Raw genomic sequence first — 12916 nt, 5'->3', positions numbered from 1 at the left:
TCATCACAGACACTCGGTGAGTTAAAGTTCTTTGCCAGTGACAGACGCTGTTTTTCGGGCAGACATAGAGTCAGTAGGATGGGCGGGAGGACGGACGCTTTTCCATGTATATCTGCGTATTTTTTTCCTCATATAAGTTGCCAAAGACAGTTACAGTTACTACGTTGCTGTTGTTTGGTCATGTAACGTTGCTTTGTTGGAAATTTCTCTGTATTAAGTTGAGTGAAGGACCCGTGTAGTTAACGACGCTCTGATTGACGTGCCCCCGATACGCGAAGCCTGCTTTTCCGTTCACACTGGTTCGGTTCTCCAATAATGCGGCCCTGATACTACCTCCAGAGGCGTACCAGGGCCGGAGCGAAATTTCTCCCCTCGCCACCTCCAAGAGATTCACACTGAGACGGAGGTGGGTAATTGGCGTACTAAAGCTGCACCCAAAAGCAAGTGTGAATGTGGCTAGTATAACCTTCACATCCCTCTATCTTGGACATATCCCAGCTAAGCTAAGTAAAGATGACGCCTACCTCAAAACTGCCCTACTGCTGGCCTCTTTGACATAATTGAATATTTTAGAGCAGATTAATACAAATTCAAAAAGAATTGGGTGAAAAAGGATTGAAGATTTCTCCTATATATTGTACCATGACTGAATCTACAGACTTGCCATGATTTACTGATTGCCCCATGATAGCTGCCTTGTTTACAGTTTTGGTTTGTTTGTCCTCTATCCCTTTTTTTTAAGTGCTTATACAATGTGGATAATGAGGGAAAAAAATAATTAAGTATCTAGCCTGATATTTCCATACTCTATGTTCAGTGGTTGTCTGGTGTTTACGGGTAGTGCTTGAGGTTTTCTCTCATTTGGTTTGTAAAAATGGTGGATTGTGTGTACCAGCAGAGTAACGGCTCACAATGTCTCTTTGGCTGTCGGGGACGGTACGCTCTACTGGACGATCCCAGAGAAACTTTTGCAGTGAGGAAATATCTATGGAAGATGAGTGACCCTGACAGGAGCAGCAGAAGACCAGGGGAGAGGCCAAAGAGGTCAACCATAATAATGTGGCTCCAAACGAACAGAAGGAAAATAGTTTTGTGGGGGAACCCAAACGTATTGCAAGGGAACACAAACATATTGCGAGGTGACCCAAAAGTATTGGGAGGCAAGGTACAAAAACAAAGGCAGGGTAACTCGAAAGTAGTCAAAAATTCTCACCATGATCCTTTAGGGCAGTGGTTCCCAACCTGGGCCAGAGACCATCTCCTTTGCTGCGCGTTTGGTGCAGGAAGAGACAGTCAACACGGACTTCTCTCACGAAAGTGTCGACAAGCAGGAAAAGTTTGCGAGCGAAAAAACACGTTCCTATTGGTGGAAAAAGGCACCACACCAGCCAGTCACAAAATAATGACACCAAACAAGGCAAGGTAAATAGTTTTTAAGGTGAAATATAGTGGTAAAATCAAAAATAGTCAAAATGGCCAATTATACCCTAGACTGCATAAAATCCCAGTAACACACTCAATCAAAACTCTCTATAATCCAAATTGAAACATATTTCTTGGTCCACATTTAAATTCATTAAGCTATTTATTACCAACAACCCTATAAGGTAGGCCTTTTCTGCTCTCTGGTAGGCCTATTCTGGTCGTGTGTGTGTGTGTGTGTTTGTGTGTGATACACCTGATGACACAAAAAGGAAGAAATTTATCTATATACATTGTAAAACTAGGAGAATATAGCTGTTGTTTATTTTTGCAAATAAAAGTTTGTAATTAACCACTTTATTCTTTTAGTGTATGCGGGTTGGGGGAGCCTGGCTTGTCTTGGACACAGGCAAGGAGGGCTTCAAGGAAAAAAGGATGGGAACCACTGCTTTAGGGGGCTTCATATAAAGATACTTCATCAGATAATGAGTGCAGCTTAAGTGAAAGTGGTTTTCAGTAAGTAACACTGCATAAAAATTTCCACTGTGTTCCCTAGAATTTAGCCATGCTAAATAGGATGCCTTGCTACTGCCCCATTCTATTGTGATCTGATCTGAGGTCATGACTCTACCAGAATAGGTTAAGCATGGCGGGTCAAAAGTAATTGCCGGCATCCACAGATGAAAAAGTGTTTGAAACTGGTCAAAAATGTCAAACTGAGTGAATAAACATGATGCATTACATTACACTCCACTGTGGTTTCAGTCAATCAAGCTGTGAATCAGATCGGCAACTGATGTGTTTCTGCATTTCTCAAAAAGTGGAAACTTTCAACTTTTCAACTTCAACATTTTTTTTTCAGAACACCCTGCCCTGCACCACCACAACCAAAAAGCACAACCCTCATTAAAGGGGCTCCATATAAGAATTTGTAGCAATGTACATGTATTAATACATTTATCACTGGTCATATGTAAGCAGCTGTCTCTTGGTTGCATATTCAAGCCAATTAAATGCCTGAGGACTCTCTCCCCCCTTTATGGACCACTTTCCCTAAGTCCACATTTCTGCAGACTTTGTGTAAGGGAATTACCCAAAGTTCATAATGTTTTAACATTAAACACAGAGTTTCCGTGTTACAAGAACAATGTGATTCTGGATTCTTTCATATATATAACAACAAATGAATACCAAACCATACCATTTCCGTGAGGGCTTGGGGCTTTAAGGAGGACAGTGGGGTTGGGCCAAAGTCTACTGAGAAAGTCTGGCAGCTGACTACATTGGAGGCAGTGGGTGGAGCTGCAGGATGCACAGCTGAGCCGGATCTCTCTGATCAGACTGCACTGTTACAGCACAGGATGAAGGAGCAGGAGAAAGAGAGAGACGGAGGAGGTGGAAAAGCTGGAAGTAAGAAAGAGAAGGATCAGGTAGGCTGTGTGTGCACAGTTATTAGTCTGTAGAAAACAGAAGCGTTCTGGTTACATTGATTAGTTTAATTGATGTGTGGATAGAGTGTTGGGTTTCTGAATATAGAATATTTTCTAAGACAGAGTAAAATGAGAGAACATATATTATGTGGTCTTATATTCAGTTGGTTATGTTGCTTTGCCAGTTGAGACTTGTAAAGTGTGAAATGCCTCGGGCTGTCTGTGCTGGTATGAAGGCTTAGGGGTAGACTGACTGAAGCCAGCCAAGTTGTTTTGCTTTACGTAAAGTAACAAATAAGGAAATAACTGCATAAACAGTAGCTATTCTTAATTTCAACTTAACCAATGCCTTATAAATGAGTAGGCCTAAGTGTTCGTTTAGGTTTTTCATCAGTCATATTGACAATTAAGCATATTTGACTTCCATAGTAAGTTTTGGGGACAATAGATGTTAAAGTCTCATCATGAAAGTGCCCTGCTGCATTTGTTTTTCTGGAAAAAACGGAGCTGGGCAGGGCAAGAATGCCCTCACGCCTACAGTACAAATGGTAATGCTTTATAGTAGGATCCTGAAGATTTAGTTAATCTCTAATAATGCACATAAAAGTCAAAATAAGATGCTTCACAACATTGTGTTTTTAAAGACTATATAAGTGTTAATAATAGCACCATGATTACATTTATTGTTAGTTTAAAAAGATTCATAAGTACATGTAAGACACTTGTTACAAACCATATGATTTTATTTTGTTTATAGTATCATTAAAAGACATTTGAGTTTAACCAACTAAACTACTTGTCTCACCACCAAATCTAGGAGAGAACTATTCTTATTAAGGTTAAAAATCCTATATTATAGTTAACTATGCTTTATACAACTTTCACATCTGAACAGAGAACAGAGCCTTGTTAGGGTGATGCATCTTTTACTATGCACCACTATGCTCTTTGCAGCTCGCCATCTGGAATGAGCAATATATGTGACCAGGGTTGATACAATTTGAATACAAAATTTCATACAAATACAATAAAAATAGTTAAACTTAAAATAGTGTTCATGTAAATAGGATCAGATGTGCCCATAAAGAGAATGTTCCATAATAATGTGGCTTAAAAGGCCTTTGAAAAAATAGTACAATTATTAGCAGTTTCCCAATCTTTGATCGTTTTCTTGCGTGAGCACTAATATCCTCCAGGGCTGCAATGGACTACTCTTAACTGACCACCAGTACCTGCACAGCTGCAAAGAACATGCATTTTGTTTTGAGAGTAGTGACCATGCCAGCATATGTATTTGTTTTGAATGCAAGTGAAAGAAAGAGGCGAAGCATCTTTACCACGATGAGTTAGTTCTCCTAGCCAAGTCATTGTTTTTCTTCTTTTCCCTTCTTCTCTCACTGTCTGATCATGGGATGCAGGAAAGAATGTCCTATTTGAGCTGTGGTCTTACCTAAAAGTTGCATCATAATGACACCCATCTGCAGTGCTGACAGCTCAGCATTGAAGCTGTTAAACTGGCCAAATTCTTTTTGCTGAACCCTGGATTACTGCACATGGCTTTCTCTGTCCCCCCTCTGTATGTCAGCGAGCATTTAATTAAAATTAACAACAAGATGAACATTTTAATACTTGACTGTATGCTTTTTTACAACAACTGTTTGATGAAATGACTCCAACAGCACTGGACATGCATATTGCCATCATGTTAATGGGTTTTGAATTATGATGGACAGTCAGCTATCTGATTGTATGCATCAAGGGCAGGCACAAGGCTGGGTTAAACTTGCTGCTGTGGCAGCTATTAACCATTACAGTGGCTATATAACCTCATTTCCTTAAGAAGTGTCTTTGTAGTTTTGCTTGGGCTGCAAGAGACAAAGATTGAAATCAACTGTATCATGCCAAAAACAAAATTAAATCAGGGGCATGAAGTAAGTCACCTGCACGACATTCATCTCAATGGCACCTGACTTCAGAGTAGGAGTATTATGCTCTTTTAACTGCTTACAGTGTTATTTACTTTTTCTGTTTCACCTGTTGACAGCCAATTCAGTCTTGTGCTTTGTTAGTGCACCACAGATTTTACAAGTCTGACCTAATTATACTGCTATTTGCGACTTTTATGTAAAAAGGATTTGGGTGTTCATGGGATTGACAAATTATCTTTACATTTTTGCATTTATAGTGCGCTTTTCTAGTGTACCAACCACTCAAAGCTCATAACAACACTTGTCACATTCACAAACCCTTTCATACACTAATGACAGAGACTGCATCCATGTGCTGACTTGATCACTGGGAGTAATCCACCACTTCTTACCTGATGTACACCATGGTACTTCTATGATGGACTATTTACCATCATATTTAACAATCTAGGGTTCACTATCTCACCCAAGGATACTCTAATGTGTAGACAGGGATCAGGGGAACAAATCACTGACCTTTCAATTAGTGCACAACCAGCTCTACCGCCTGCAAAACAGACACACATGTAAAGACATGCACTTGTCTGCTGGAAATTAAGCAGTCAGGTCTGCCTTAAGAGCTCTAACAAGTACTGCATCTTTTCTGTTGGTTTTCCCAACAAGAGATATTTCCATTACAGGCAGATGGGGCTTTGATTTAATGATCTTAGATACTTCAATATGAAGAAACTCATTGCAGAAGACGTATAAATAATAATACAGTTGCCCCTGTGGACCATAATGTAATGCAACCACATAATGATATGTAAGTCAGGGTGCAGGTCATTGTGGAAAATGAAGAATACTGGATAGGATAAGGAAAAACTTAATAATACATAGCACCATTAAAAAAATCCTGCAGTGCAACATCAGCTGAATAACAGCAGATAAATTATGTATATTCAGTGTGTGAATGTGGCTGGTAGAGACCAGTAAGAGAGACAGTAAAGCACTCCTTCTTGACTGCTAGTAACGTTGAGGTTGTCAATAGAAAGACAAGTCGAACCAGTCCACACTCAGTGAAGTGACAGATTGTATTTCAGCATCACCTTCTCTGCCTTGGAGCACCTTATTGGTATAAAGAGTTCCAAAAGAAGGCCTCTGTGGTATGTGGTAAGTTTAGTGTATGTGTGCAATGGAATGCAACTAGTTTCAGAGAGCAAAGCAGCAGTTTCCTTTTTCTTTGGAACCTACAATCATGCCTCAACTTGACCACAGAGGCCTTCTCATCAGTCCTCATTCTCCTCGACTTATCCTCTGCGTTTGACACAGTCAACCACCAAATCCTCCTCTCCACTCTGGATGAACTTGGCATTGCTGACTCTACCCTAACCTGGTTCACATCATACCTGAAAAATCGCACCTTTCAGGTCACATGGAATGGCTCCTTGTCCAAACCCTCCTATCTGGAAACTGGTGTCCCTCAAGGCTCATTATTATAGACACTTCTGTTTTCACTATACACTAGACCACTAGGCTCTGCAATCACATCACATGATCACGATTCCCTTACCACTGTTATGTAGAAGACACCCAACTGTTCCTCTCTTTTCCCCCATCCTCCTCCAACACCCACCTTGCGACATGCATCTCGGAATGTTTGGCAGACATCTCCGCTTGGACAGCTGCGCATCACCTCAAGCTCAGCCTTAGTAAACCTGAACTCCTCTAAATCCCATGGAAAGACTACCCTCACATGGACCTTTCAGTCACTGTCTAGGATGTCATGGTATCACCTTCGTTGACAGGGAGGAACCTGGGCATAATTCTCTACGACAGACTCCCCTGCACCCCAAACATCACTGCTGTGGCCCAATCCTGCAGATTTGCCCTCTACAACATCCGCAGGATCTGGTCTTTCCTCAGAAAAGATGTGACACGACTTCTGGTCCATGCGCTGGTCATCTTCCGCTTGGACTGTAACTCCCTCTTGGCTGGATTTCCAGCCTCTGTGACTAAACTGTTGCAGCGTATCCAGAACGCTGCAGCGCGCCTCGTTTACAATCTACTCAACCTCTCCCATATGAGTCTCTCCTACATGACCTCCACTGGCTTCCTGTTGCAGCCCGCATGCGATTCAAGAAGATAATGCTAACTTCAAGGCCATCAATGGGACTGCACCCATCTACCTCCAAAACACTGGTCAGACCACACACCCCAACAAGAGCACTTTGACCTACTACATCAGCTGGCAGACTGGTACCGCCATCGCTGAGTGCAAACAAAGCTTGCTCAGCAAAGTCGCGACTCCTCTGTTTTAGGCACCTGAGTGGTGGAACGAACTCCCGACCATTATCAGGACAGCAGATTCATTCATCTCCATCTTCCGCAAAAGACTCAAGACTCATTTGTTCAGACTTCACTTCGACCCCACATAGCATGACTTTTTTGTATTACAAAAAGTATATGCACTTGTATGTGTATAATCATAGCACTTATGCACTTAAAGTATCCTTGATAAATAGCAGATACGAGGGCTTGACAATTGTTTAAATCTTTTCTTTTTTACTCTATCAACAGTGATATGTTGTGGTTTGTTTCTTTCTTGTGACAAATGTACTATTGTAAGTCACTTTGGACAAAAGCATCTGTTAAATGTAAGTCATCATTCCTGACATTTCTTTCCTTCTTTGCTTGGCTGTCATCTAGTGTCTGCTCCAACACTTCACTTCTTCACTTTTTCATACAACTGGTTTCTTGTCTGCTTCCTTCTCCTGTTATTTGCTTTTTATTTCCTGCTGCTGTGATCCCTTCTGTGTGATCTCATGATCTTAGATTACATTCCTCCTTAAACGGTTACACATGGAATCTCAAGCCCGCACATTCACCCACACAGCCTCTGATTTTTTCAAGACTGTTTTGCTATAATCTGTTCCTCAGATTTTAGATATAAGACATTAGTTCTGACAATGGCCTGAATAGATAATTGAGAAATAGAGAAACTTGATCATCCGCTAATTATATATTATATTCAAGATTATTTCATTAATTCCCTGGCAACAAAATGCTAAGAAGGCCAAAGGTCAAAGTTACAATCATAATACAATGAATTTGTTGATAATTAAAATATGCTTGTTGCACTCCTGATGAACATCTTGGTGCTGCATGCCCAGTCAGTCTGTGTATGGTCTCAGATAGGGGCCGTCTTCACCAAGTAAAGGCTTGTGTAATTCTTATTCAGTTTTCTTTCTAAAATTTGAAGTTTGCCATTTCAGCTGGAGAAGCTGGAAACTGAACAAGGTCCTCCAAATGTCCTAGACATCACTGTCAAATGTAAAATGATATGCAGCCACACTTAAAGTTAATGTAAAAGTAGAAAAGTGTTCACTACTATTGACAGCTTGCAGTGATATTGTAGGGAGATCGGTGTATATGCACATCAAAATAGGTTTGGTTCCTCTTCTCCTATACTAGATGTATAGGGATCATTTTACAATCAGTAGGTGTATTAGGAGCCAGAGGTGGACAACAAGGCAGGGAGCTGAGTAGTAAGGAAATGTATTGCACAGGTGAACAGCACAACATTAAGGCCTATCTTATCACTTCACAAACAAGCACTCAAAATTTTGGACAGAAAACGCAAGCTTTACCACCACTGTAACATTCTGGACAAATATAACTTGCTCAGCTGGGAAAATATTTTAAAACACTCTGACGCATTCCTAATTTTTAAGATTATCAATGGCAAGGCTCCCCCACCACTCTGCACTTTTATACAGCAGAAGAAGAAAAAAAAAAATGCAACAGCAGAACCACAAGGTCTGCCTTTAATCAACGGAAATTGTCTTTACACAGTTGATTTGTTGGATCAGGGTCAGTTGATTAAATAAGTCGAGTCAGGTGTGTTCCTGCTTGGTTGGAATGAAAACCTGCAGCCACAGCGGCCCTTTAATGGATTAGTTTTAGACCACAGATCTAAATTATGGAACCAATTGCCAGTGGAAATTAGAAATTGCAACTCCCACCATACATTCACCCATCGTCTTAAAGACTGGCTTTTAAGCACTTAAATGCGAATGTCTTTGATATTATTTAATCTGAATGCATGTTTGTCTGTTGCTATGTATTATTGTAGCTGTCCTGTAACCCATGGTGTTTTGTGTAAATGGATGTATGGTTATATGTTTTAATAGAGCCAGTCTTTTGGCATCATGTTATACTGTTATTATCTGTTGCTGTGTGTATTTTTTTAAATATGTTTTTATTTCTTAGCCACCCTGTGCCTAGCTTAACATCTTGCCAAAGGACTACAGTTGAAAATTAGCCTGCTGGCTAACACTGGCACATGTACAGAAATGTTGGTTAATGTGCACTGTCCTTGAAATAAATAGATGAAATGGATGCTTCACAGGGAGTATGCAGGTAGAAGTAGTGAATGGCTCTGCCACAGAGGAGGAGAAGAAGAGGTAGCTCCCAGTTGATAGATTGGAGCGTGGAGCTCACTTGAACTCAGGGCAAGGCTGTTGGCTGCAGAGGTGCTGAAAGCTGGGTAACTGGAAGCAGAGCTGCTGGTAGATGAAACAAGATCAAACACTGAAGGCAAAAAGAGCAAACAGACATATCTTAGTAAAAACATGAGCAAACTCAAGTGACTTAGCACTAACAGGGGCCATGTACCTTTCAGTACTGACGTGATTAATTCCCTGGCAACAAAATGCAAAGAAGGCCAAAGGTCAAAGTTACAATCATAATAAAGAATTTGTTGATAATTAAAATATGCTTGTTGCACTCCTGATGAACATCTTGGTGCTGCATGCCCAGTCAGTCTGTATGGTCTCAGATAGGGGCCGTCTTTACCAAGTAAAGGCTTGTGTAATTCTTATTCAGTTTTCTTTTTAAAATTTGAAGTTTGCCATTTCAGCTGGAGAAGCTGGAAACTGAACAAGGTCCTCCAAATGTCCTAGACATCACTGTCAAATGTAAAATGATATGCAGCCACACTTAAAGTTAATGTAAAAGTAGAAAAGTGTTCACTACTATTGACAGCTTGCAGTGATATTGTAGGGAGATCGGTGTATATGCACATCAAAATAGGTTTGGTTCCTCTTCTTCTATACTAGATGTATAGGGATCATTTTACAATCAGTAGGTGTATTAGGAGCCAGAGGTGGACAACAAGGCAGGGAGCTGAGTAGTAAGGAAATGTATTGCACAGGTGAACAGCACAACATTAAGGCCTATCTTATCACTTCACAAACAAGCACTCAAAATTTTGGACAGAAAACGCAAGCTTTACCACCACTGTAACATTCTGGACAAATATAACTTGCTCAGCTGGGAAAATATTTTAAAACACACTGACGCATGCCTAATTTTTAAGATTATCAATGGCAAGGCTCCCCCACCACTCTGCACTTTTATACACTTTTGAACTCGGGGCAAGGCTGTTGGCTGCAGAGGTGCTGAAAGCTGGGTAACTGGAAGCAGAGCTGCTGGTAGATGAAACAAGGTCAAACACTGAAGGCAAAAAGAGCAAACAGACTTATATCTTAGTGCTAAGTCACTTGAGTTTGCTCATGTTTTTACTAACAGGGGCCATGTACCTTTCAGTACTGACATGATCATCTGGCAGCAGGTAGAGTGAAGACCAGAGCTCATTCGCAGGCACTGATTGCCAATCTGCTGCAGGTGTGTGAGTCAGCAGCTCAAGTGTGGTTAAACCCCACCCAGCCTCTCAGTGCACCTCTGAAAACAGGTTCTATACTGATGCCTCTTTACTAAGGTATAAGGTTACAAAGCTATCAGTGAGATAACGGGCCATTTCTAAATAGTTACTGTTGTTATTCTTGTGTTCATGTCTGTCACTGGGTCAATTCTAATGTATTCTGGTTGTATAGTCATTACATCCATTTAAAGAGGAAAAGTTAGATTTGTTTCACCATTGTCTTATTACAAGTTATGAATCTTACATAGTCACTAATAGATACAGTACCTCATTACCATGCACCCTGCAAACAGCTGTTTTTATAAAAGGAAAATGTTATAAAATGTGCTGTATTTCACTTGATTTGTAGAAAAATGCATGCACCAGCAGCCAGAACACAGTGCACACAAAGTTCCTTATAGCCACTTTAAAAAAGTGGGAGTAAGCAATTTGAGATCTTTGAGTCGCATTCCCAGGTCACTGAATGCATATGACCTAGGAATTTCATTCAACCATCAACCATATTTCTCCAGAATCACTCAAGTACAGCCAAAGTTTATATAAAACCATATATTTTACATGGAACAAGGGCAGTTTCACCACTCGATGTCACTGTTATTTTAAACTAGCTGTAGATCAAGGTTGGAGGTTATAGTTATTACTTTATCATCATGCTTTTTCCCCCTCAATGTCACCTACTGTCACGGCGGGGTAAAGGGGAGAAACAAAGGTAGGAGGTGGACCCAAATGCAGAACTCACAGGACAGGAGGCAGGATTGAGGGGGAACAAAAACCGAGCTTTTTATTTAGACAAATCTGAATGCCACCAAAAAACAAGGAGCATGAAACGAAAGAGGTCCAAAGACCCAAAAAACAAAGTAGTAAAGAAAGCAGCAAGACAAAGTAAAACCAAAAAGCAAAGTTCAAATCAAAGATGCCAAATGCAAAACATACCAAAAAAGAGGACTGTAGACCAGACACAAGGAACTTGGAGGCGACATCTCGCACAATAACACCAAGCAGATGCAGGAACAGACGGGAAACAAAGACTTAAATACAGAGACACAGTGATGAGGGGACGAGGAGCAGGTGAGGAGGGAGGAGGAAGGAGGCCAGGTGCAGTAACGAGGGGGGAAGCACAGAGGAGAAAACACTGACAGACAGAGGGAGACAAACTGCAACAAGGGGAATACACAGGTGAACTTAAAGGTCCCATATTATACTGTTTTTTATCAATTTCACACAGCTGTCAGAGGTCCAACAAATCTGTATTCGATATGTATTGCCCCAAACACATCCATGGTCCTGAACTCCAGCTGTCTAAAAGTCGCTCTGCTGAGCTCTGTTCACAGCACTCTGTTTCTGCGCCTGCACCTTTAAATGCTAATGAGCTGCGTCTGTCAACGCCTACTTGGGGAGCCTTGCCTGCTACGTCACTCTCAGGGAGGGGAAGCCCCTTATGCTAACGGTAGCATGCGCTAATGTTTACGGTGGATGTAACACTATGGCTTGCGGAGATTTTTTCGTTCAACCAAACCAGTTTGACCCAGAATCGGACCCAGAAGTAGAGGCTCCGGAAGAAGTACAGACTCTGCGGCTGCAGCAGGACGTTTCAGAATGGTTAGTTTGGCTGAATAATATTAGTTTGTTTGTATGTGTTGTTACAGCTACTGCCATGTAGCTAATGGCTAACAGCTAGCGAAAGTTGTGTTTGTCTCCAACACAGTCTCCAAACTGTTATACACTGTTCGCATCGTCTCTGTCTCCAGTCTGCACATGTTTCCAGACTTTCTACTGTGACAACAAAGCTCCCTCGTAATATTATTAACATTAAACTCGCTTCAAACGCCATTGCATAGCGGACCGAAGCGAAGCTAAGTAGTTAGCCAGTTTCAAGCTGACTTCACCATACTCGTCGGCAACTGTAAATGCTATCAAACCGCGGCGACACTTATCGCTGGCTCGGGTGCAGTTGCTGGGTTCAGTATGGTTGAGACTGATCCTTTTAGGAGGGTCAGTGTCGAGGCAAAGCCAGCTTTGTATTGACTCTCGTTACTGAAGCAGTCCGACGTGAGGTGGTTAGCACACACATACAAGCTAACACGAACCGCAGCCGGCACGTTGTCATTAAAAATGAAACACGACCACTGTCTCTTCTGTTGTTCTGTAGCTGGGACAGAATATAGGCACTTCTGTTGATTTATACACCAACAACAGAGCAATTGCGTGTCTTGCTCTGAGCGACAACGTTGTGAAACACTGCTGTCTGGTGAGCACACACATACAGCACTTTGGGAACTGATGTGGGTACATTCCCATTAAAAATAAAATCCATCCATTGAGTCCTCAAGACCCCCGATGATGGAGGTTTAAAAAGACACTGGTGCTCGTTAGTGCAGCCAACGACAGAGCAACCGCTTCTTCCCGGTCGTACATTCGCCATTTTCTAACCG

The 12916-nt window shown here is 41.3% G+C and overlaps 1 protein-coding gene across 2 annotated transcripts in view; it reads left to right on the top strand.

The window, feature by feature from the left end:
- The first annotated feature begins 2722 nt into the window (after positions 1 to 2722).
- The window catches only part of trpm4a (transient receptor potential cation channel, subfamily M, member 4a), a 70677-nt gene continuing 60483 nt past the window's right edge, over positions 2723 to 12916 (top strand). For both annotated transcript variants that reach the window (XR_003983031.1, XM_030409968.1), the window contains exon 1: positions 2723 to 2852. Coding sequence is in view for 1 of the 2 variants with exons in the window: in XM_030409968.1 (XP_030265828.1) it covers positions 2784 to 2852 (69 nt within the window). In the remaining variant the exon portion in view is untranslated. The remainder of the gene's footprint in view (positions 2853 to 12916) is intronic.

Source organism: Sparus aurata, chromosome 24 (assembly GCF_900880675.1).
Source record: "Sparus aurata chromosome 24, fSpaAur1.1, whole genome shotgun sequence".
NCBI lineage: Eukaryota > Metazoa > Chordata > Actinopteri > Spariformes > Sparidae > Sparus > Sparus aurata.
Note: the sequence above shows the minus strand (reverse complement) of the source record. Positions and strands in the feature narration are given on the sequence as shown.